This window comes from Vanessa cardui, chromosome 2 (assembly GCF_905220365.1).
Source record: "Vanessa cardui chromosome 2, ilVanCard2.1, whole genome shotgun sequence".
NCBI classification, from domain to species: Eukaryota; Metazoa; Arthropoda; class Insecta; order Lepidoptera; family Nymphalidae; genus Vanessa; species Vanessa cardui.
In genome coordinates this window covers 1,880,770-1,904,721 of record NC_061124.1, presented here as the reverse complement: position 1 = coordinate 1,904,721, position 23,952 = coordinate 1,880,770, and the positions used below count along the sequence as shown (strand labels likewise).

The 23,952-nt window shown below is 33.4% G+C and overlaps 2 protein-coding genes across 2 annotated transcripts in view; one reads left to right on the top strand and one right to left on the bottom strand.

Annotated features, from left to right (window-relative positions):
* Nucleotides 1–1,405: 1,405 nt before the first annotated feature.
* LOC124542849 lies at nucleotides 1,406–11,947 on the bottom strand. The gene is made up of 12 exons (XM_047120737.1): nucleotides 11,842–11,947; nucleotides 10,326–10,525; nucleotides 9,438–9,617; nucleotides 7,986–8,074; nucleotides 7,578–7,674; nucleotides 6,877–7,057; nucleotides 5,230–5,343; nucleotides 4,577–4,754; nucleotides 3,903–4,047; nucleotides 2,104–2,250; nucleotides 1,701–1,824; nucleotides 1,406–1,521 (listed from the first exon to the last, which is right to left on the bottom strand). Exons 1-12 carry the CDS (start codon nucleotides 11,945–11,947, stop codon nucleotides 1,406–1,408), a joined length of 1,677 nt encoding a protein of 558 aa, XP_046976693.1.
* Nucleotides 11,948–12,450: 503 nt separating this feature from the next.
* The window catches only part of LOC124535690 (neurogenic locus Notch protein), a 117,950-nt gene continuing 106,448 nt past the window's right edge, over nucleotides 12,451–23,952 (top strand). Inside the window, exon 1 of the mRNA XM_047112001.1 lies at nucleotides 12,451–12,874. Coding sequence (XP_046967957.1) covers nucleotides 12,763–12,874 — 112 coding nt within the window. The 5' untranslated portion in view covers nucleotides 12,451–12,762. The remainder of the gene's footprint in view (nucleotides 12,875–23,952) is intronic.

The following is a 23,952-nucleotide window of genomic DNA, read 5'->3' as shown; positions in this document are numbered from 1 at the left end:
AAACACATGTTTTTCTGAACGGCCAATTACAAGTTAATTAATAATTTTATTTGATTTTTAAATTTCTTAAGCCAATGGAAACTACACTGGTGGACTCATAAACTGCATCAAAATTCCGGATTAGTTTAGAACAATATTTTTTCATAATAAGGTATAAAAAAATACTCCTATAAAAACTCTGTTTTCTTTTTTTTCGTTTAGATGGATTTTAAATTTTCACAAACTAAGATAGAAATATCTTTCATTTATATATGACATTCGTGATAAATTTTCTATTTTGTAATCACCACTTTGTAGAAAAAAGAGCTATAATACTACTTACGTTTATTATGCATACTATTCTCATTTGTATTATTTATTTATTATTTACGCACACTGTGTATGTATGAATATGACGGCGCATGGTGCGCCATCTTGTTTTTCGTACTGGCTGAAATAAAAAGAGTGTCAATGGGAGTTGAACGGCGCTCTAGTGAAGCGTCGCGGCGAGGGTAGCGAGGCAGCATCTTGAAGGCAGTTACATTCAAATTTTCCCGCACACCACGCATACGATGAATCGCTAATTTCCAATAGTTTCTGTATTATTTTGTAATAGATTCAGTGTTTTACTTCTCTTTGTATGTGTGATACTTTAACGTAACGATATTTATAATATAGAACAGAAATTATTTATTAATTATCTGTGTAATTGATTTGCTTAATTAAAACTTTACTGAATTTGTGAACAATACTTTGAATAAACGCCCACTTAACATAAATGACTCTGATATTGACAATAAAATGTCTATAAACATAAGTGATTTAATGCGCGCGAGTGAATAGATGTTTGGCCAAAAAAATAGAATGTATTTTAGTCTCCTTTATTACTTCTTTATTTCGAACAACTTATGTCAAACTTACATAAAAGTCTATGTATTACTAAACTTACATTAATCAATACAGATAACAAGTAATAAATAATACTGTGATACCCCCGAAGAGACGGGTGTGCTCAGACAATTCAAGTCTGAGCCCACTCGCAGGACAAGCGTATGTATGCGTATAATTTTTTTCTAACAAGATAAAAGAAATACAAGATATCGTAGGTTATAATATAGCTAATACACAATTACATAGTATAAAACAAAGCTTATCGCTTACCGCTGTCTCTCCCTATGTATGCTTAGATCTTTAAAATTACGATACGGATTTTCATGCCTTTTTTTTTTAAATAGATTGAGTGATTCGAGAGACAGTTTTTTTGTATATAACACATTGAAAATGTAGTAAAGAAATATTGATAATTTAGACATTCTCTACTATATTTAGTATCAGAATTGCACCCGTGCAAAGCCGGGTCGGGTCGAAAGTATAACAATATTTTGAAATAAGTCCAACAATGAGTAATTTGAAAGAAGTTAAGCGTTCATTTTCTAGGATAAGGCGTACGGAAGCCTTTCCTTCTGCACTTAGTGTCAACAATTAGTTGGGCTTGTCGCTTCAGGTAGCACCGAGATGGTATGTCCTCTTCTTCGTCGGAAGCTGAAATTTATTAGTAAAAGTGATTATTTTATAGAACGACACAACTTAGATGTAGCATCGGCAAATTCAATAAAACCGATTCCTGCTGATTTACACGACCAATAGAAATAGCTCTTTATCGCGATAAAACGCGAGTGAAGCCGCTGGCGACTACTAGTTATATATGCAAGGATAATTACGCGGAGCCTTGACCGGTTCTCTGGTGACCAGCTCCTTGTAAGTGGGCAGGATCTTCTCAGACTCCTTGAGCGTACTCGGACTGCGAGCGCTCACGCCTGTCACTGAGGGAGCGCCGCTTGTAGTCTGGAAATAATGTCTAATTTAAAATAATTCTACTGCGAAATATTATTGATAATGTTATTTTCAACAAAGTGTTAAACTTATCCATGAAGAAATAATACCAGTCCATTCTCTAATTATGCTGTTGTTTTCTACTTCCTCATTTATTATCAACGCGATGTATTTTATACGGTTTTTATTATCATTAGAATTTTAGCGTATAGTTTGAATTAGTTACACAGAATAGTTGTATAGTTGTATAAATATAAAAACGGTGTAATGGAATATTTCCGTGTGTCTCACGTTGGAGGCGACGGCTTGCGCGTGCGTGCGTGCGAGCGCGTCCGCGCGTGTTCGCGCCCGTGCGTAGCGCTGCGCGAGCGCCGACAGCGTGGCCGACACGTCTCGCGCCTCGGCCGTCCACTCGGGCAGCGCCGGCTCACCGATCACCTTAAGATCAGCGTTGGATATCGATCACAAATGATATAGTAAAATGATAGAAATAAAACTGCGGTAAGGGTATCTCTGACACAGTTTTGCCGTTGACCCAATTCACCGAAAAAGATGTCTTACTTTGGTAATTTCATGACACTGAAGGGTGATAATTATATCACCCTTGACTTTTTGATCTTGCTTAGTTCCTATTTATGATTTATAATGTTAAAATTCGAAATTGTACCCCCACCACCTTGATGTCCGAAAAACAACAGCGCGATTTTTAAGACATTTTCTACTTCTCTTTTGAACCAGCTTTCGCCGGTGGTTTTTCAGAACCGTAACAGAGCGTAGTCCTTCCTTAAAGGCCGGCAACGCAAAGATATTGATCGCTTTCCATCATGTGAGTCTCCTGCTCGTTTGCCCCCTATAACATAAAAAAGCTAGCCTCAAAGCTAGCCTTCTGACGTACTGTTAAATATTATATACTGAGATATTAAGATTTACACATAGATAATTTTTACAAAAATAATAAAATCCATCAATACAGATCAAATATGTAAAAAAGTCTCTCGCTTCGCTAATAGACTTAGAAAGAGTCCAATTTTTTTCTACCAACAGAGAGTATGATAATAATGCAGACCCTATGAACATTTCTTTACGTTAATTACATTCAAAATATATAAGACAGCTCAAAATATTATAACACAGTTTCCGGCAAAATCTTATATTAACGTGATTTGAATTTTGATGTATGGTAATTGTTTCGGGCTCCGAAAATAAACCGGATCGCGAGATCTTGAATTTGATCTAATTTATTAAGATAGTTAAATTATAATTACTTATTAATTGACGAGAGAGCCATTTACGTGTTTCCTGTTCACTATAAAAGTCAAGCTAATATATAATGTGTTAAAAGTGTATATATTTATACGTGGACTGGCAATTGGACCACATCTTGGTAAGTGGCCACCAAAACCCTTCGAAAGTATACCGTATAAAGCAAGTAATCATTTCTCATTTCGCCAATAAGCTACCAGTTTTGAGAAGTAACATATTGACGATAAAATACACGATGAGTGGGTGGTACCCACCTAAACAGGCTAGTGCAGAGCCTTGCCACCACAGGTGTGTTTTTATACATTTTGTTGTGACAAATACATAATGAAGGAAATTTTATGTCTTTTATTTAGTAATATATTACGATTCGAAATTATTAGTATTTTTTTTATGGAATAAGTTGGCGGACGAGCATATAGGCCACCTGATGGTAAATGGTCACCATCACTCATAGACAATGACGCTGTAAGAAATATTAACTATTCCTTACATCGTCAATGCGCAACCAACCTTGGGAACTAAGATACTATGTCCCTTTGTGCCTGCAGTTACACTGGCTCGCTCACCCTTCAAACTGGAACACCACAATACTGCGTACGATTGTTTAGCGATAGCATATCTGATGAGTGGGTGGTACCCAGGCGGGTTTACACGAAGCCCTACCACCAAGTTAAATATTTATAGATTTACAAGCATTTAAATATTTACAGGCTTCAATGAAAATAGACCTGTATGGTTTGACGGTTCTTCTGGTTGCTACATTTTATAATATCCAATAAATCGATTCTAAAGTGTATGTAAAAGGTGTACTTTCGATTGCGACTCACATCTAACAGTTTACACAAATCATAAAGCAATCTCTTGATTTCCAACAGGAACGTTTCCAGGTTGTCAAACCTCTCTTGCAGTTCCCGGTAATGCTTTTCTTCTTCGTTTATTTTAGCTTTGAGTTCTGTTATTTCCTCCTGACCCCTGAAAGTATTTTAACTCTTAGCATATTCTATATTTCTGATAATTTATTCCTAAGCAATGTTAGAAATGTTAAAGTAAGTTTGTTTATTTGTTACCACTTTACGCCTTAAGTACTTTTTGGATCATTATGAAACGTACGTACATTTTGTCCGTAGTTAAATACATTTATTAACAGTTTCATCAGCATAAGCAAGTAGCTATTACATACTACTACAACAATAAACTTTAAATTTCACTGCTGGATTAAGGCCTCTTCTCCCTTTTAAGAAGGTTCCGAACATATTTCAGTACGCTTTTCCAATGCGTTTTGTTGTAATATACACATGGCAGAATTTCTTTGAAATAAGACACATGCAGGTTTTCTCACGATGTTTTCCTTCATCGCCGAGCACGAGATGAATTATAAACACAAATTAAGTACATGAATATTCAGTGGCCTGGGTTTGAATCCACGATTATCTGTTAAGATCCACGTGTTCTGACCACAGGGCCATCTCGGTTCTAACATAGGTTTTAAAAATACTCTTACTCGTCCTTATCCTTGACAGATGCAAACTTGTAGCCTTCCAATTCAGCCATCAGCGTTGTCTGCGTTTGTTCGAGTTGCAGTTTCTCCTCTTCTGTTGTTTGTTGCAGATAGTTCAACCTCTTGGACGTTTCCCTCTGAGCTCTGAATCTATCGAAGACTTCCTCCGCTTCATTTACTCCTAAAATTTCACCCCTATAATATCTGCTATGTACATCTCATTTACAAAACTTATTTTACCTAATGCATATGTAGTAAATGTATTACTTTTGCCAGTTAAGATAAGCTTAAAATGAAAATGTAAATTTGAATGAGTTTAATATATTAGTGATCAATGCATAGATATGATTAAAAACTCCGTAATACCTGGAATGAATGAACATCGTACATTATTATGTACTTAATATTAAATAACTATAAGCTGTGTTTTTTTTTAAATATTTATCTAGTAATGTAAAAAATCTGATGTTCAACACAAGCAACATTACGCCCAAATTGATGATTCTGATTTCATTCAAATATGTCCAAATAAAATAATTTATAAAATATTTTTATAATAACTACCAAAATCATTGTTTCAAGATAAGAAGCCACAAAACATATACAAATTTAAGTTATGTTCGAGAAAGATATGAGTTTATGTGTAATTTTGTTACCTGTCAGTTTCATGAGTCTCTGGAACATTTCTTCCATCTGCGCAGCGGCTGACTGCTCTTCTGTGACAGCATCACCTTCAGTAGATCTTGCTGACTCTTGTCGTACAGGTCGGGCTGATGGAGGGAGAATTTATACAAATATACATTATTGTAAAAACATCATTAATCGGGTATAAATATTCCAGCTATTAGTCAATGTAACCATGAGATCTACTATGCTATTTCTTGACTTTGTTAATTAGTAACATAAATAAATAAATAAATATGTAAATAAATAAATATGAGACAACATCACATACATTACTCTGATCCCAATGTAAGTTGCTGAAGCACTTATGTTATGAAAATCAGTAACGACGGTACCACAAACACCCAGACCCAAGACAACATAGAAATCTAATGGTCATCTACATCGACTCGGCCGGGAATCGAACCCGGGACCTCAGAATGGAGTACCCATGAAAACCAGTGTACACACCACTCGACCATGGAGGTCGTCATAACATGGCATTCTTATTGTTTTAAATAAAATATTGGAGAATCTTTTAGAACATTTGCCAAGTTACAAGTTTTAGGTATGAGTAATACAGCACAGTGAATCTGGATGACATTATAATAAATATAAAAATTACAGGCATTCATACTTTATCCATCTTGAGCATTATGATTTTTAAATTAGGTCACATTATTAGCTCTAAATACATCGTCATGATTATTTGTAATAGGCCGTATTTATTTATTCATTCATAGTTACATGATGGAAATTTGTATAAATTAGGTATTCGATATAAATAACACTCATCGCGAGATCTCCGAAACTAACTCAGTTACTAAGAAAGGATTATTGGAAAGGCTGTAAAATGGTCCCCTACTATTTTTGTATAAATATTACCAGGGCAGGTGCTGTGGTACATTGTCACTGAAGCAATACCAGACGACGATAAGTCTTTTAGAATTTGTCGTAAAGTATTCTAACAAAATTTTAGTTTAAACTAAGATATAAAATAACATCTAACACCTAATGTTGGGGCGTTGATATATTTGCATATACATATAAATGAGATGTCATCAACCCAATGATAACTAGCACCATAAATTCAAGATAGGTGATATATGTAAATTAGTTTAAACGAAATATTTTAACCATTAAAACGTAACAGGTGTGCTCAATAAAACCGAGATCAAAAACATAATAACCAAAATTAAACGAATTATGTCTTGTTAATTTTGTCTTAAAATATTGGGTTTCGGTAAAAACAATATATAGTGTTCAGGTGGATATTATATATGTTTATGACTTAAAATAAAGCGAAAAGATATATGAAGTAATTTAGTGAAACATATTTGTAGATAGCAGGCAGGCTGGCGGGAGCTGGATGCGTGTAGCCGAAGAAAGGCCACAATGTCGTGCATTTGGAGAGGCCTAGGCCAGAGGTCCAGCAATAGACAAACATAGGCTGCTGATGATGAATGGTGATGATTTGTAGATCATGTTACGTCTTCAAACGGAATTGAAGTTGTTTTCACAATAGATACAAAATCTTCTCTTATTACAATCAATTTTTGAGTAACATTCCCGCGAGTAAAGTTCACAAAAGAAGAAGAAAAGTGTATGACTGTACATAAAGTAAACGTAATGTTCCATACTGGCTGGTGGGAATATCCTCTTCTCCAGCTTCTCGAGCTCCCGGCGGCGCTCGTCGAAGCGCTGCGCGTAGAAGGCGCGCTCGGCGGCGCGGCCGTGCTCGGCGCCGTGCGCGCGCGCCGCCTCCGCCGCCGACGCGCACGACGCGCGCACGCGCATCTCCGCCGCCTCCTCGCGCACCACCTGCACGCGGGTACATTACAGAAACGACTCGCTTAGCTGATCCGTTGTTAGTAACGAACTGGATCTTACATTTGCTTCAATAAACAGCATTGATTTCGTAAAGCTTACATAAGACATTTACTGCATTGGAATAAGTGCTCGAAAAGTTTTATTTTAAAGGAATACGTATTATTTGTAATTTTCGCTATATTTGAGGATGATTTGTATGTAATAATTAACTTGTATTGTCCGTGTATAAATAATATTACAAAGAGCTTGATTTTTATTATTTTTTGATATAATAATATAATATAAATGTACTGTACGTATATGTAAACGTGTTCCTCCTAAAGTGTTGAACCGATTTCGATGAAACTTTTGCCTTTTAATGGGTTTCTGAGTCGTTACGTAGACTCTGTGGATGACACTGCAATAGGGTAGCAACTAAAATTATGCTTATTTTACCCCTATACTATTGATATCATGTTGGTATTGCCAATAGGCAATAGGCAACAACTAATAAGTTGTCAGTAGGAGTTACCTCTAATTTTTTTATTTCTTCATTTTGCTTCTTCAGTATGTCCTCTATACGCGAAAGAGAACTTTCGAATTTCACGGAATCCTCGACAAGGGCCTGTCTGTAACACAAAGAAATACATCGATATAAAATCATCTCAATTCGAGATTAAAAATAAATAAATATGAGACAACATCACGTACATTACCCTGATCCCAATGTAAGTAGCTAAAGCACTTGTGTTATGGAAAAACAGAAGTAATAACGGTACCACAAACACCCAAACCCAAGACAACATAGAAGACTAGTGATAATCTACATTGACTCGACTGTGAAGCGAACCCGGGACCTCGGATTGGCCTACCCATGAAAACCGGTGTAAACCATTCAACCACGGAGTTCATATTGGAGATGCTTTACATACATCCTTACCTGATCGAAAAATATTTTTTCTTCACTAGTTCCGCTTCCGTCCATTGTATGAGGACTTTATGTATTTCGTTTTCGAGATGAGATACATTCTGAAAATTTAAAACAAAGCTACAGTACTGTTGTATTAACTACTAAAGTAAAACAAGACGTAATATCATAGCATTTCCTTGGCAAGGAGAATCATTCAAGCAAGCAAATATATAACAATTTAAAACACAACGAATGTACAGTATAAGGTAAGGCTGTGGCTAGTTATAGTCACTGACTAACATATTGTATATCCTACCGCCAAAGACCAATACTTAGTATTTTGTTGTGTTCTCCTTTGAAGGATGAGTTGGTCATTGTACACAGGCAAGACATAACATCTTAGTTCCTAAGGTTGGTAGCAAGATTTATCATCAAATCAATCAATCAATCAAAATAAACTTTATTCAAGTAGGCTTTTACAAGCACTTTTAAATCGTCATTTTACAATTAAGTGAAGCTACCACCGGTTCGGAAAATAGATTCTACCGAGAAGAGCCGGCAAGAAAATCGGTAGTTACACTTTTTTAACATTTAAAAAATACAAAGTCATGTTAGTAATACAAAGTCATGTTAGTCTGCCTATTTAACACTCCGCTTATATATGACATAAAAATAAGTTACTGGCTAAGAATCAGCCGAAAGTGTTTCAGGCTGATGCCTGTTGCAAACACTGATATTTAGGTACAATCTTACTTTTATTTCATCAAACATCTGCTGCGCCTTCGAAGTCTCAAGACACAGGAATGACGCGTCATAAGGTTAGCTTACCTTCATATAAACCTACCTTAGGTAATATATTATCGTAGGAGAGGATTTACTCCAATGACAACAAAAGAGGTCGCGGAGTCATGTGAAAGATTTTATAAGTCATATATCACCTAATATATTTTGGGTTTATGGTGATCGTGATCGCGTGCATGAAAACAGGCACTTACGAGCAAGATGAGTAACAATTCATTACAAAGACATGTTTTATCAAAATATTATAACATAAATATATAATGTTTATTAATGTTAATATTTATGATGTAGTTTCACGCTGTCTTCACTCGCCTGAGGAAGTTAGAAGTGAAGATTAAGGTACAATGTTTTCTTTCTCATGTTCACGGTGACCAGTTCAGTTTTTAATGGCATAGATAAGTGGACGAGTGGGCCACCTGATGGTAAGTTGTAACCACCGTTCATAGATAAACGCGCTATATAAACCAATATTAACCATTCCTTACACCGCCATTGCGCCATCAACCTTGGAAACTAACATGTTATGTCCCTTGTGCCTGTAGTTACACTGCCTCACTCACCTTTCGAACCGGAACACAACAATACTGAGTACTCTTGTTTAGCGATATCGAATATCTAATGAGTTGGTGGCACCTACCCAGACGGGCTTGCATTAGGCCCTATCACGAATTTTATTATTACCTTTCGAGCTCTCGTCGTTATTTTCGATTTAACTAAATCACTTTTAGTGCTCTCTATGAGCAGCATCTCGTATTCTTTCTCGAGATTCCGAAGCCTCTTCTTCTTACTTCCCTTTTCGTATTTAAGTAAATCTAACATTTTGCGTTGCTCGATTACTTTTAAGTCGAGATTGTGTATCAGCTGAAACAGACATTTTTTCTAAATATTTGAATCAATTTTTACGAAATCGGAAATCCCTTTATAGACCCATAATTATGTTAGCAAATTTTCAATTTCTACATCCCTTTGGAGAATACGAAAATTCAGCATTCATACAAACGTCTCATGTGGTCATAATTTTATGTATAAATTGAGTGTATTATATAATGTTTTTATAAGATAAAGATGTGTGTAAATGGAATATAAGGATTATCCTTCACTGGGAACAACCAGTAGGTATTCGAAGTTCAGAACATTACAGTACGCAACTGAAACAAAATCGAATCCTAGATTGCCACATTACAGGCGAACGAAAAATGAAGGACCACTTATTTTAAAAGTGGTAGTGTTGTGTGTGGTTTGTCTTGTACAATATACAATTTTTCGTTAGAGTTATTGATTTCGGGATATTTACCGGGATCGAGATGTTCACGAGACAACAAGACATTCGTAGATAAAGTCGAAATATCGAGCTCCACCGATCAAAAATAAAAAACATGGTAAATATCCTGAAATCAATAACTTTATTAATAAAAACAACAATGTTAATTTAAGATCTTATATAATTTTTTTCGACTTTTTACCAAAAAATTTGACTTCGCCGAAAAAGTTACGCATGTTTAGGTATCAAGACTTATTTTTGTTCCGTAAAGTTTTTTTTATATGACAATAATTTTGAACTTGTCTTACTTTATCAGCAGTTTTATTGCCTATGGGGCAGACGTCGTTGAGGAATTTCTTGATTTGTGCCTCCTCGTCCCCTACCACCTGCCTCGCCTGGGCCAGTTCCGCTAGCCTCAGCCGTATCTCCTTCTTGAGCGTGTCTATTAGATCGCTGTTCTGCTTTTTCTCAGCTTCGTTTTCCTCATAGTGGGATTTCCTTTGACCGTCTAGAAATTTGAAATAATAAATATTCAATGTATGCGCCATAATATAACAGTTAATATTGCTTTTATACTATCTCGATGTGTCCGAGATTGCAATACGCCAATATCATATGATAGTGGATAACGAATATTGTCGAAAGAACGAAATAACCATGGTCCAAATGCCAATGAAAAAATATTTCATAGCATTGGATTGTCAACCACTATATGAAATATTCCTGGTATAACAAATCCATTTGCAACAAAAAATACAAAGTTTTTCTATGTGACACTATAATAAATGGCAACTGATCACGAGTATTAAGACATGACATTAACTATATTAGTTCAAACTGTAAGACGTTTTTGAATAAAGTAAGTCTTGAAATATCCCACTGATCACCATGTGTACATATAAAAGACTGGCAACTGATACACGCTGGTTTTCTCACGATATTTTCTTTAACCACTGAGCACGGCTTACGAATTAAACATATGAAAATTCAATGGCGCCTCCTTTGGTTAAACCTGTAAATCAATGGTTAAAATTTACGCGGTCCAACCTCAAAGCCTTCTACTAATTAGTATAACTTATCCTATAATAATGGGTTAAATTTAAGTACCATTATCGTTAATTAGTTTGTCATTTAACCAGTGTCATAGTCGTTAGTTTAAAATAACAATATATTTAACAAAATAGTAAATAATAAGGTTAAGTACCCAATCGTTAATTATGTTAGTACGGTACGAAGTCGTTAATGACATTTCTTTGGCGTCATACTAGTAACCGCTACCTTATGATGATTTAATTTTAATTTATTTTATAATGACTGAATATAACTTGATATTGTTTGGTTAAGTAAGTTTCTAATAATTTTAACAATAACTGTATTTAAAATATTTTTTATTACGAATTATAAATCAGATGAGCTATTTTTTCTTTACAATAGATAGGTAGCCTGACAAATTGCACTTTAATAATATTAACTATTTCTTATATTGCCAAAGTGACGCCAAGTTCGGGGACTAAGAATTTATGTCTCTCCTCCCCCATACCTGACAACTGCACTGGTTCCCACCCTTTGAAGTGCGTGTGTGACTTTAGCGGTGATGTTAACCAGATGAGTTTGCAAAAGGGGTCATCACCAAGACCGAAATTTCGGAAGGTAAGTTATCGAAAGATTAGTATGGATGATGGATTCAGTTTGATGATTATCGTATTACTAATCGTTCACTGATTATTGAACCGTAATTATCATTTAAATTGTTTGAATATTGTTATGAATACACATATATAAGTATTAGATATTACTTTAGATACTTTATGTAAGCCAACACACCTGATAGCTGGATTTTCTTTTTGATTTCATATATTTTCGAATTTATAGTCGTTAGCTTGTCTTCCGTTTCTATTTCGAAAGGATGTTTCTGGTAACAAGTCACCATTTTTAGTTTTTATAACGTTTTTAATCGCCAATGATTCTCAATTCTATTTTCTGTGCAACATATTATACCGTAGCAACGATATTATTGATCAAATAATTGATAACCTAATACTTCATATTAATACTGCTTCAAAATCTTAAAATATACAAATAAATACGTTACAAAATAATTATTGTTGCATGTTAAGTAGAATAGATAATAATATTCCATTGAACCTTGTCCTTTTAAATTCACCCCTATAGTAACGCTAGGGCAAGCAACGCCATCTGTGTCGTGGATGCGAAACTACTAAGTTCGAAAGCTCGCTGCGAACGACGAGTTGAATTGCTTGATTTCTCCATTGAATCAACATTCCTTCGCGTAACTTTCTATGTGTGCGTGTCAGCGTTCTCACGCCTTTTTAACGAAAACCATCTAGTTTCTTGACATAAAACGCTAATAATTACAAGTGAAATATGAAAATTTACGTCCTACGGTACAGCAAGAGGTCTGAAAAGCGAAATAGCTATTGTTCCAGGCTGCGCTTACGCACACAGGAGCGCGGTCCGCCATTTTGATTTACCGTACGTTGTGTATTTACGAACAAAGCCGTCAGATGCGAGCAGGACGCGGCTGCGCATGTTTCTGTCGGGATTTACGTTTTATTTGAATGTGTTTTACCGCTAAAATGACCAATACGCCAATTTTTTCTACGTAACAATAGTTTATAAACAAAATGAAGTGTCAGTTCTTACATTTAGTTCCGTGAAGTGTTGAAAATTTAGTGTTTAAACGACATAGAAGGAGTAAAACAAATGTGTGTGATCCATGTGTGAATGTTGTGCTACAAGATGTGGTCGAGAAACTTTATACCGGATTATGGGATTAAATTGCTATCCATCGGGCTCGTGCTGTCGACGTTGGCAGCGAAAATCCACGGGGTCGAAGGTAAGTGCTTCTCATAATTGTTGTATGTAATGTTGAAGAGTGGTTGAGCTTATGAAAGCGCGGTCTCGGATATTACCCGACCCCGGAGAGTTGACGCGCAGTCGCATAGAGTTTTATGTGTAACGTCTACTTCTTAAAATGGTCGGTTTATCTCGGTTCTCACAGTTTGTAGAACTTGTGTAACTTGTCGTTTTAAAAACTGGAGTCTGGAGGCATCGTGTTTTTCAATATAATATTTTTAATTATAGCGGTTTTTTGTTGCGTTTTAAATGTAATTTAAATTTGATGCCTATGCCGTTTTTGTATAATCTAATATTAAAGATTTAAGTACAAAAAATAAACGCAACATACCCAGTTGAACTAAATATTTTTGACTAAAAAATTACAAACATTTGTTTCTAATTTGATACAATGCCTCTTACTGAAACTTTTGTTCATAAAATTGTAAAACAAGACGTATTTCATACTCAATCCGAATCATCAAAATTTATGAAGTTCATTTATAATAAACCGATCAAAATATTACTTTCATAAGTTTATTTCTCGATTTGTATGTCTCTTAATATGTTTGATAGGAAATATGAAATAAGGCAAAACTTTAAAACCACTTACATACGTTAATTTTTACTTCTTTAAATTGTAGACTGTTCAATTTCTACTCATGGACGGTACATTAATCATACCCGTGATCCATTTGTAAACACGTACTTTAATACAGATTATTCCGAGTCTATCTTAAACTGTACATATCATTTCTAAGAAGTAACATCGATACTTTTCCAACTCGAAGATATTTATAAAGTTGCAAGTTAAAACAATGCTATTTACACCCATCATTATTATTCCCTACATCAAGCAAAGGGTCAAATAATATATTTATAATGTACGAGCAAGGACATTGAAAGCACTAGATCTTGAAGATAAGAACTACAGTAATGCCACGCATAGCTCGCACGATGTTCGTCTAAGCCTATCTAGTTGAATACAAATTGATAAAATTTGTATTAGTATTCTCGACGTCTTCACACGATTTCTGTTGTCGGGACCGAGACAGGACATTTTGAATATTGATCGGGGCGCAACATTATATAAACGGTTTTAAAGGGTTATTTTTGGTTTTTATGTGAGTTTTTGGGAAAGTTCATTTCTGAATTCATGTCGTCTACATCGAGGTACATATAATTTTGGTCACATAATACCTAATTTATGCTAAATATTTCTTTGTAACATTTTAAGACAGCATTAAACATTATATTATGACGATGTGTTCTTCTATCTTAAAATAATAATTGATGCAATTATTTTATTGTCTATTCGCGGTACTTCAATTGGGCGTAATTAAATATCGATTTGCTAGATCATAAAAAATATAATTATGCATGTTTCTTAGATTCACACAATGTATTTATAATAATATTTGTTTAAATGGAATGTTCATTACATTTACATAAATACTTCTTCACATCTTTAGATTATAGAATATTTTGATTTCGATTATCCAAGAGTGGATTTTGAAGTATTTATTTTACATTATGTTGTCTTACATTTGAATGGTTTGTTATGTATCATCAATTCTTATTTCAATTGATGTATATATATGTATAATATGTTTTGAAAACTATAATATAAATATTTGAGATGATCTATAAAAATAAATACACGTAAGTACATAAAATACAATGTACTACTTGGATATAGTTGGCAACATTCTGTCAGACCATATATTTGAGCTATAACTCATAACGCAAATCGGTTTAAACTATAAATACATCCTTACTCTTTTCATACTGCTTTTTTGTCGTTATAAAATATATAGTTGCAACAAAGATGAGGTTTGATTACAGTCTCGTTATAGACCAGTGTATCAAAACGCGTATGCTGTAGTACAAACATGGCGACCGCTCTACTTTTAAAACAATCGCAATTAACGGCCAATTGTCTGATGCGGTAAATTGGTTTGGCGCCCAGGGCTGACAGATCAAAAATTAAATTCTGAAATAAATACTAATGATATTACATAACATCTACAGTATAGATGACCTCTTCAATATAATTTTAAATGCGAATAAGCTTATAAAAAACAAAGAGATAAATTAGATTTTGCGAAAAAATGTTGCTATTATAAAAAATATTATTTAACACAAATGTTTTTTTTTCTACTAGGCTGTTGAATGTAGTTTCTAATACTTTTTGACACGCTTCCAATTTTGAATGTGGAGATTAGGAGTTCTATCATGAAGTAAATTGTTAAGGGCGCAATATGCGTTAAATCATCCATGTGTGCACACCGTTTGTCCAAAAAAATTAGGGGTTGTCATTGATGTTCTATTGTTAAGGCGATGCATCCCTGATCGACGCACGATGTGTTACATTTTGACCATGGGCATAGACTAAAAATAATTTTGAATTTATTCCTGATATATTCCTTACTATCAAAATATATTTTATAGGTTTGTACCTAATAATTTTATCATTTCGTACGGTAAACTCCATATTGTAAAGTTTATCTATTTAAAGATTTTAATTTGATTAGGATCAATAAATACATTTTACCAAGTAAAACAACGTCTATCTTGAGCTTAGAACAACCTCATAGACATGTTATTTAATTAAACATCCAAATGACACTTATTTACAAACATACATTAATTAATGTAAAACCCCGTTTACATTCAGCCCATTTCTATGCCGTTGGGCGCGACTAAGGTCGTGCATAAACAATGATTTTGACACTGTGATTAAGTTCGATAAATAAATATTAAGGGAGAAAATACATAAGCATTTAAATTCTGGAAAGTGGGCTTAATATAATATAATAGCTTAATACTTTGTAATTGAAGTGTTAATAATTCTGTCGACAACCCTAAAAGAGGTCTGTGTCACATATAAATCTCAACTAAGAAGCTACAATTTCTCACTTAATATTTAGCATTTGCGTTTTCTGTCATACAATTATGAACTTTATTCCTATGTAGCAATTAGTGCTATATGTCTGGACTTGTGAGAAATAGGCTGTTTCGTCTCAATCTATTACGTCTTCGTAATTCTGAGTCGACTTGAGAACTAATTTTAATATGAAACTTTATACATTTTTAAATTCATAATACTTAGAATTTCGATACTTGTTTTCAAAGAAATGTTTTAAGTAACTTGGCATCAGTTCTCTGTAACGATAATATTTATAAACGTGCCTCTTGCGTTAGCCAATCTGCAATTCGATTAACGAATTGTATATCATCTCCCAAACTTTTGAAATACTTCTAGATTTATTCAATATTATGACATCATCTATATATATATATATAATAAAATTGGAGTGTCCGTTTGTAATATTGATATGGCCCTTTTTTACTCAATGCATATGTATGTATAGACGGTACATATACCAAAATAACATTTTTTACAATATTTTTGTTCGTCTGTTTGTTCTGGCTAATCACTAGAATGGTTGGACCGATTTTGAAGAAACTCACTGGCAGGTAACTGATAAGGAGTAACTTAAGTTGCAATAATATTTTTTTTTGTAAAATTCAAGTGTGTACAAGGTTGCGGGCACAGCTTGTTACACATTTATTACAATACATTCAAACAAGGAATAAGTACTTAGAGTCTTGATTACGATTACCCAAATTAAATATATCGAAAATAAAAACTGGTAACATTAAACATAAAACGAAACATAATAGTATATACCATGTACGTTCTATGTTTGCGCAGATCAATTAAATTGCAAATAATTTTTTTGCTCAACTAAACTTAGTTACAAAGTCAATAAAACTCTATATAAGTAGAAGATATGTCGACCACACACGGCTGTTACTTCACCGCACAAATTTTATTCCGTAACAATTTTTCTCGTTACTTAGCCCTTTTGGGATAAATGAGGCGATTGGCCGGTTTGTATAGGACATTCAATAATATTACCTAACAGTTTAATGAGAGCCGAGTGGTTAGAACGCGTGCGTCTTGACCGATGATTGCGAGTTCAAACCCAGGCAAGCACCACTGAATTTTTATGTGCTTAATTTGTGTTTATAATTCATCTTAAACTCGGCGATGAAGGAAAACATCGTGAGGATATCTGCATGTGTCTGATTTCATAGAAATTCTGCTACATGTGGATTCCACAAACCCGCATTGGAACAGCGTGGTGGATGTTTCAAATCTTTTCCTCAAAGAGAGAGGCCTTAGTCCAGCAGTGGGAAGTTTATAGGCTTTTGTTATTGTATTCACATCGATTTAAATGCAATCGTGCCGATGGAAAAGGATTTCTCGGTTTTTTAAAACGACTATCGGTTTCTGCGTTAATGCGTTCGTGATTGCAAGCCTTCGATTAGCCCGCAGGCTCGGATTAAGTCCTTTTACTGATAGGTATGTCTCGAGGTAATGCATGACCTTTATATCGATTTCGTAAAAGATATATTTATTTTCTGTTTTTTTTTTGCGTTTTTTATACAAATATGTTAAACACTTTTTTTAAATTTATTTCGACACAATTTTATAACATAATACAAGATTGTAATTATACGCGTCAATTACGCTGAGCCATACTTATAAAAGTTTTTTTTTTTTTTTTTGTTATAAAACGATACAACACAAGCAATTCTTGTTTTACAGCCATCGAATAATACGCTGTAAAGTTTATTGCAATAATATATATAACAATTAATTGTACAAGAACTAATAAGGATAGATAATAAAACGGTTACAGATTCAATGTTTTACATACCCTTATATTCGTAAGACTACTTTAAATATTAACGAAAACTATAGTAAATCTTCAACTACATTATCTAGATATACCCGCGACTTCGTGCTCATTTGAGTTACACTGAAATTTTATATATATTCCTAAAATAAAAGCAGCCCAAGCTACATCTTGTTACGTCAACTATCAAGCCAGTGAAGGTCCCGTCAAAATCGATACAGTCGTTCTAGAGATCAATCAGAACAATCAGACAGATAAATAGAAATTCTAAAAATGGACATTCCAATTTTATTATACTTACTTATCTATAGATAATTGTCACTGACTAATTTACTATGTATATATATTTGCTTAAATACTTTGGAGTCATTTACTGTCTATATTATTAAGTCAATTGACTGTCTAATTCATTGACAGATTTATATATATTTTTTAAATTTAGAACTCTTCTCGTAAGATGATTACGTAGCAATTGATGTCAGATGCGAGTTCATAAAATAAAACAATTCTTGCTCTGTAACACGCGGTTGAGACATAAGGTTTTTATTACTTACTGTACTCGATGGAGTCTGGGAATTGTTAGTTTCTCATGCGAAAGTTCTCTATTGTATTATAATTTCTTAACTATTTTTGTAACTCAAAAATTATCGCGTCTTTCAATTAACTAGGATAAAGAAACAGTTTTGATTTAAAACTTATTTAAGATACATTTAATATTCAAATCTAGTGGTTTTCATAAGAATAGAATATCTAAGTCATATATTGTCTTTAAACCCAGCAATAGAACTATAGAAGTACCGAAAAGTGTCTGTATGAATGTGTCTTTAGAAAAAAAAATACAGACGAATATTACCTCCTTTTTGAAGTCGGTTGAAAAATAGGCCAATTCTTTTTGTTAAATGTTGAATATACATTGCAGACCCCAAATAGATCACATACGGACAAGACGTAAATGTTTATGATTGTATATTTAATGCTTATTCAATTTCGAAACGATTTCTCAACGAAAGGATATCCGATACCTTACCAGTTACCGCAGACAACGTGCTAAATTATGCGCTGATAACAACGCGATAGTCACTTGTTTTAGTGGTAACACTCAGCTTCGGTCTTACTAGGATTACTATCGAAGGAATTAATGTTAGATATAAAAATTATGTAATATGATATATTATATTAAGTAGTAGTAAGTAAGAGCCGATATGGCCCAGTGGTTAGAACGCGTGTATCATAACCGATGATTGCAGGTTCGAACCCAGGCAAACACCACAGATTATTCGTTTCCTTAAATTGTGTTTATAATACATCTCGTGCTCAATAGATTACATACTCTGTGATGTAAAATCAATAAAAATGTAAAGAGTATACCTATATAAAGAAGTATTACATATAATATATAGAACATCGTTAAACAAATTAACAAGTTTCACTGAACGATAAATGAAAATCTGTTATATATATATCGATAAACGAAATCCGTTAATTGTCTATCCGTTCGACGCTGTTCTAATGAATAAACCACGGAGAGTTAACCAGGAAAATAATCAGCGTCTTATCAGTTTTATTAATTGTATTCCTGGCTTAGATACTCAAACGAATATGAATTTGAAAAAAAAAAAAAAAATTTAGTTTGTTATGTAATCGGTAAGTGCAACTGTCAGAATTGATACGATTGATTTTTCTTAGTAGTATAAATATTTCTTTTATAAATATGTTGTAGTTGAGATACATAGATAGTGAAACTAAAGTCATAAAGCCTAGATTTAAATTAGGTAATTGTCAAAATTTTGGTCGTATTGATTCTTCTATGTATGTATAATTAAAAGTTTTTATTTCTCTATCTCTACCTCGTCTTATTGTCCTAATATGACCAATGCATTTAATGCAGACATGGTTTATTAATGATGCTAGAAAAATGTAACAAGAAAGACACGTCATTTAAGCATAAAAATATGAAAATAAATTCAGTTTATTTAGTCTATTGAAACATTAATCATAATATCTAACGTTCATTAATTACGTTAATTAATCTATTAAATTAATTGAAAACAATCCATATTAACAAACGTTTAAAAGACAATCGAATTATAAAAATCAAAAGCAACCTAAATAGAATGTAGCATTCGGATATGAACTCGTCCACAGAAAACGGTTACATTTCGCCACTAAACGTTGAAACCAGTTCCACATCCGTGGGGTCCAATGTTTGAGGGACCCGCGCTGAACACACAAACTGAGATAACCGGGGCTCACCTTTATGTGATAAGTACTTTACTTCTCGGAATGTAGATTATAAATTTAGGCTGTGTAAAATTGTTTCTGAGCCACATAATAGATCATTTTAAAAAAAAAAGTTTAATTGCAATGTATTGATTTATTCCTTTTGAATTATCGATGATTTTTTGTAATAGAAATGATGGCAACATTTTTCCCTGTGTCATAGGAACTGTTTTAATCATCCACCCTTAGAAAGTAACAATTATTATGAACTCTATGGCCGTGTGGAAAGATCTATCGTTAATTGAGTTTGAAATGTAAAATACGAGTGAAGTGTTTACATAGTATCGTCTGCATATGCGCAAGTGGTTATCGTTACGTCCGCCTGTTCGTTTGCTTTAATAATAAGCCTGCGCCCGCGCCGTTGTCACGAACACCAAACATAGCTACGGGCTTGGCAGAGTTTTAAGAAAAAAAAAATGACTAGGAAAAAACAACTATTTCCGTCATGGAATAGAAAATGTTTAATAAATGGTTTAAAAGGATGAATGTGTATTATTATATTCTTAAAGACTTATGTATTAATGTATATTTCCAAGTGTATTTCCTGATGATTAAGCCAATTACGTGAAAAGTCAAATTAAAGTCTTACTACCAATAAAGGTGTTTGTGAAACTGTGAAAGTTGTGCTAGCATACAAAACAATATTCTTAAATCTAATCTTTTTTTTCTATATGCATAATCCTATTAACATTATAAATGCGAAAAATTGTGAGTGAAAAACTACCGAATGGATTTGGTTAAAATTTTACGGTAATATAGGTTATATATCAGAATAATTTATAAAGATTTAATTTAATTTAAGAATCCGTGTGAAGCCAGGGCGGGTAGCTAGTTTTCTATATTATTAAAACGCTCGATATATGTATGTTTTTTATAGGTACTTAAAATCATAATGATATTACTAGTATAGTATATCCAACTAATCATTAAAGAAATTTTTAATTATTTAAATCACATATTGATTAAATATGATAAGGTTGATTAAAACCGATACCTATGAACGAAATGAAGATGGAGCAAAGACGAAAACTAGTTTTAAAGTAACACGATAGGCAAATAGACTGCCTATTACCATTTATTTTTTATTTATCGAGCTTTTGAAACGAGGGTCCTTTCCCACGTATCACATGACTTTACCATATGTGCCCCACACTCTTAATGTATTTATCGTCGATTGTGACGCATTCAAATACATTCATTAATCCTTTTGGAAGTGAATTAAAAAAAATACGTTACGTGCTAACTCCTACTTATAAAAAAAACACTGATGTCCAAAGAAACTTTTCTATTTAGAAATCAATGTTCAATTCTGTTAAGTATATCTTGATTAGCGATGACGTTTAGTAGTGTTGTCTATAAGAAAATATATGTCATAAATGATTGTAACACTTCCGCCCAGGATTCGTATGGGTAAAATTCATATAAAATTCTCCTGCCTATTTAAATATGATATTCCAAAAGATCTTTAAAATAAAGGACTACATTTCAAGTCAATCAGGCCTATAGTTACGGAGATCTTCTGATGAATCAATTTATAGATTCACACGATTTACGTATAAAAGTATCTTTTAGTTTTTCAATATATCGAGTGATATGTGAAGTGAAGTCTGAACTGCTGTCCAGTTACGTTTAAGTAGCTGCTGCCAATCATAAATTTTCGTCGAGCGTTAGTGTATTGTGTTATTGCATCTGATACGAGGTGAGTGTCCGATTTAACACAAGACATATGCCAAGCTTGCAGCGGAGCGTTGGCATTGGGTAATCCTGTTCGGTAACCGCTGACCGCCAGGCTGCTTTCACTAAAAGTATACATATTAAATGGAATATCATTATTTTTCTTAAAATGAAATGAATTTTAACATTTTTTGAAAACTTGATTACTATACATATTTTCTATTCTTAAAAACAATTGCCTATCTATTTTAGTCTTCAAACAAGAAGACATCAAATGACCGATTTATTAAGAGAATTTTATTTTGAATAAAAATCACACACTCAAAAATAGGTTGATTTCAATAAAGTTCATCAATAGTGGTAGGTACTAGGTAGTCGCTCCAATTGCAATGGCGGAAGGCAGCAGACGTGAAAGTCTTATCTGGATCTAGATTTATTGCGATCATCGTTTGACCACTGCACAGCCACTTAGCAAGTGTATATTAAAGTATTTACGACCCACTATAAATCTTTAGAGGTAACAAATAAGGATTTAATTTAAATCTTATTTTCTGTCTCGGAGCGAGTCCTGAAATTGATCGTAGCTATTAGACGATTACGGGTGATTGTAATCACTTGACGAGTTAAAGTTTGCTGAAACGAAATAACGGTATATATGAACACCATACATATAAATACCTAATGAAATCCTTCACATGTTAAAGTTGTAGTGTCAAAGTTTTAGTCATTTTTTAATACTATAATAACCTATCAAGTTTGTTTAACCATCTATAATATAATTCTAGAAATAAATTCTTAAATATATCAAGTATTTTAAGTGTGCGCATAAGTTAATCCTACTTATGTTTGTCCTTAACATAACCGTGCAAGAAAGTTTTGTATATAAACTGGTTCCTAAATTAGTAAAAACAGTTTAAAGTCTGTTAAAAACGCATTCGATCTGAATGCAAATTTTCGTAACCGGTCTGAAAAAAATACAGTTGATATTTAAAGTTTATCAACGAATCGAATCAATATTGCATTTTTATTAACCCTTTCACTTGACCATCGCATGAAACGCTCCGGGCGACTTCTCGAAGAAATTAATTACTCGGAGTAATATATATCTTACTTGCTTTTCGGCTTTGGCTTTGTAGAATAATTCACTCGAATTGTCTCATAAAATCGGATTAAAAGGTCGAAGATAAATTTAAATAAACGATCTTAAAAGCAAATTTCATCGGCGTTCATTCACAGAGATCGCTAGCTAACTGCGCAGGTCTGTCTATTCTCTCAATCTGATGGCAGGACAAATTTGACAGATTTGGTAAAAATTAAGGCGCAGCAATGGCATCATGTGCTTTTTGACGCGAAGTATGTGTGTTATAATTGTCTTTCAAATTCCGAACTGCTACTGACGCACAATGACTTGACTGACTCAAATATGTGAAATCTAGGTCTTCAAATGCACTACAACTACTAATAATAAACCTGTGTGTATAAACTTTGACATTGGCAATGAAAAAGCCATTACTTATTCTATTCATCGCTAGTTTGCCACTAAATGTGGGATCATCAGACACCACACCAACAATTCAAAATGCATTGAACTTTACTAGCAAACATAGACCAACATACTTATTATATTTATTGAATATACACTGATTGTATCTCTAAATGCATTAGAATATATCTAATGTATAAAAAAAATTAAAAGCTAATAATTAGATAAATTAGACCATAAAAGAGCTGCTTTGTTGCAATCTCTAGATACTTATCTAATTGCAAAATCTTGATCTATAACAATACTTAATTAGGCTTTACTGAAATAAAATAAACAAATCGAAGATAATGATCAAAACGCGATATATTGTTCGTGATTGTATTGTTTTATGAGCATCGAAATCTGGGGGCCGGAGATAACGGTAAGGCAATCAGGAACGCATTACGATACGAATATTGTTTCATCAATCATCGTACCGCATTCAAGGTCTAAATTGAGATTTACTGTAAATTTGATCTCGCCTCCATCAGATTGGCTTATCCAAAATCGTGACATAAAATATGAACTACACATTATAAACATATAGTTCGTTCCAATTTGTTGTTAAGAAACGTAAAACGAATCTTCTGATACTGATTGAAATGTATCAAAGATGGAAGAAACCGTTAACGCTTGGAATTTAATTTACTTCGAAAAGTTAAGTTCAACTTTGCAAAGCGATTTGCGGTTCGAGACAATTTCAATGGACCGTAAAGGATTCGATAGATCGGAATTCGATTGCAACGTTGATCTGTGAATGTCATTTTTGATATTATTACCTACTTGGAAAGGTTTAAACCCTATAGATACCAAAAATATGAAATGGGACGCCTTATTTTTATCAAACATTTTAGTCCCAAATTTTATTATTCATACAAAATTAATTATGGTTTT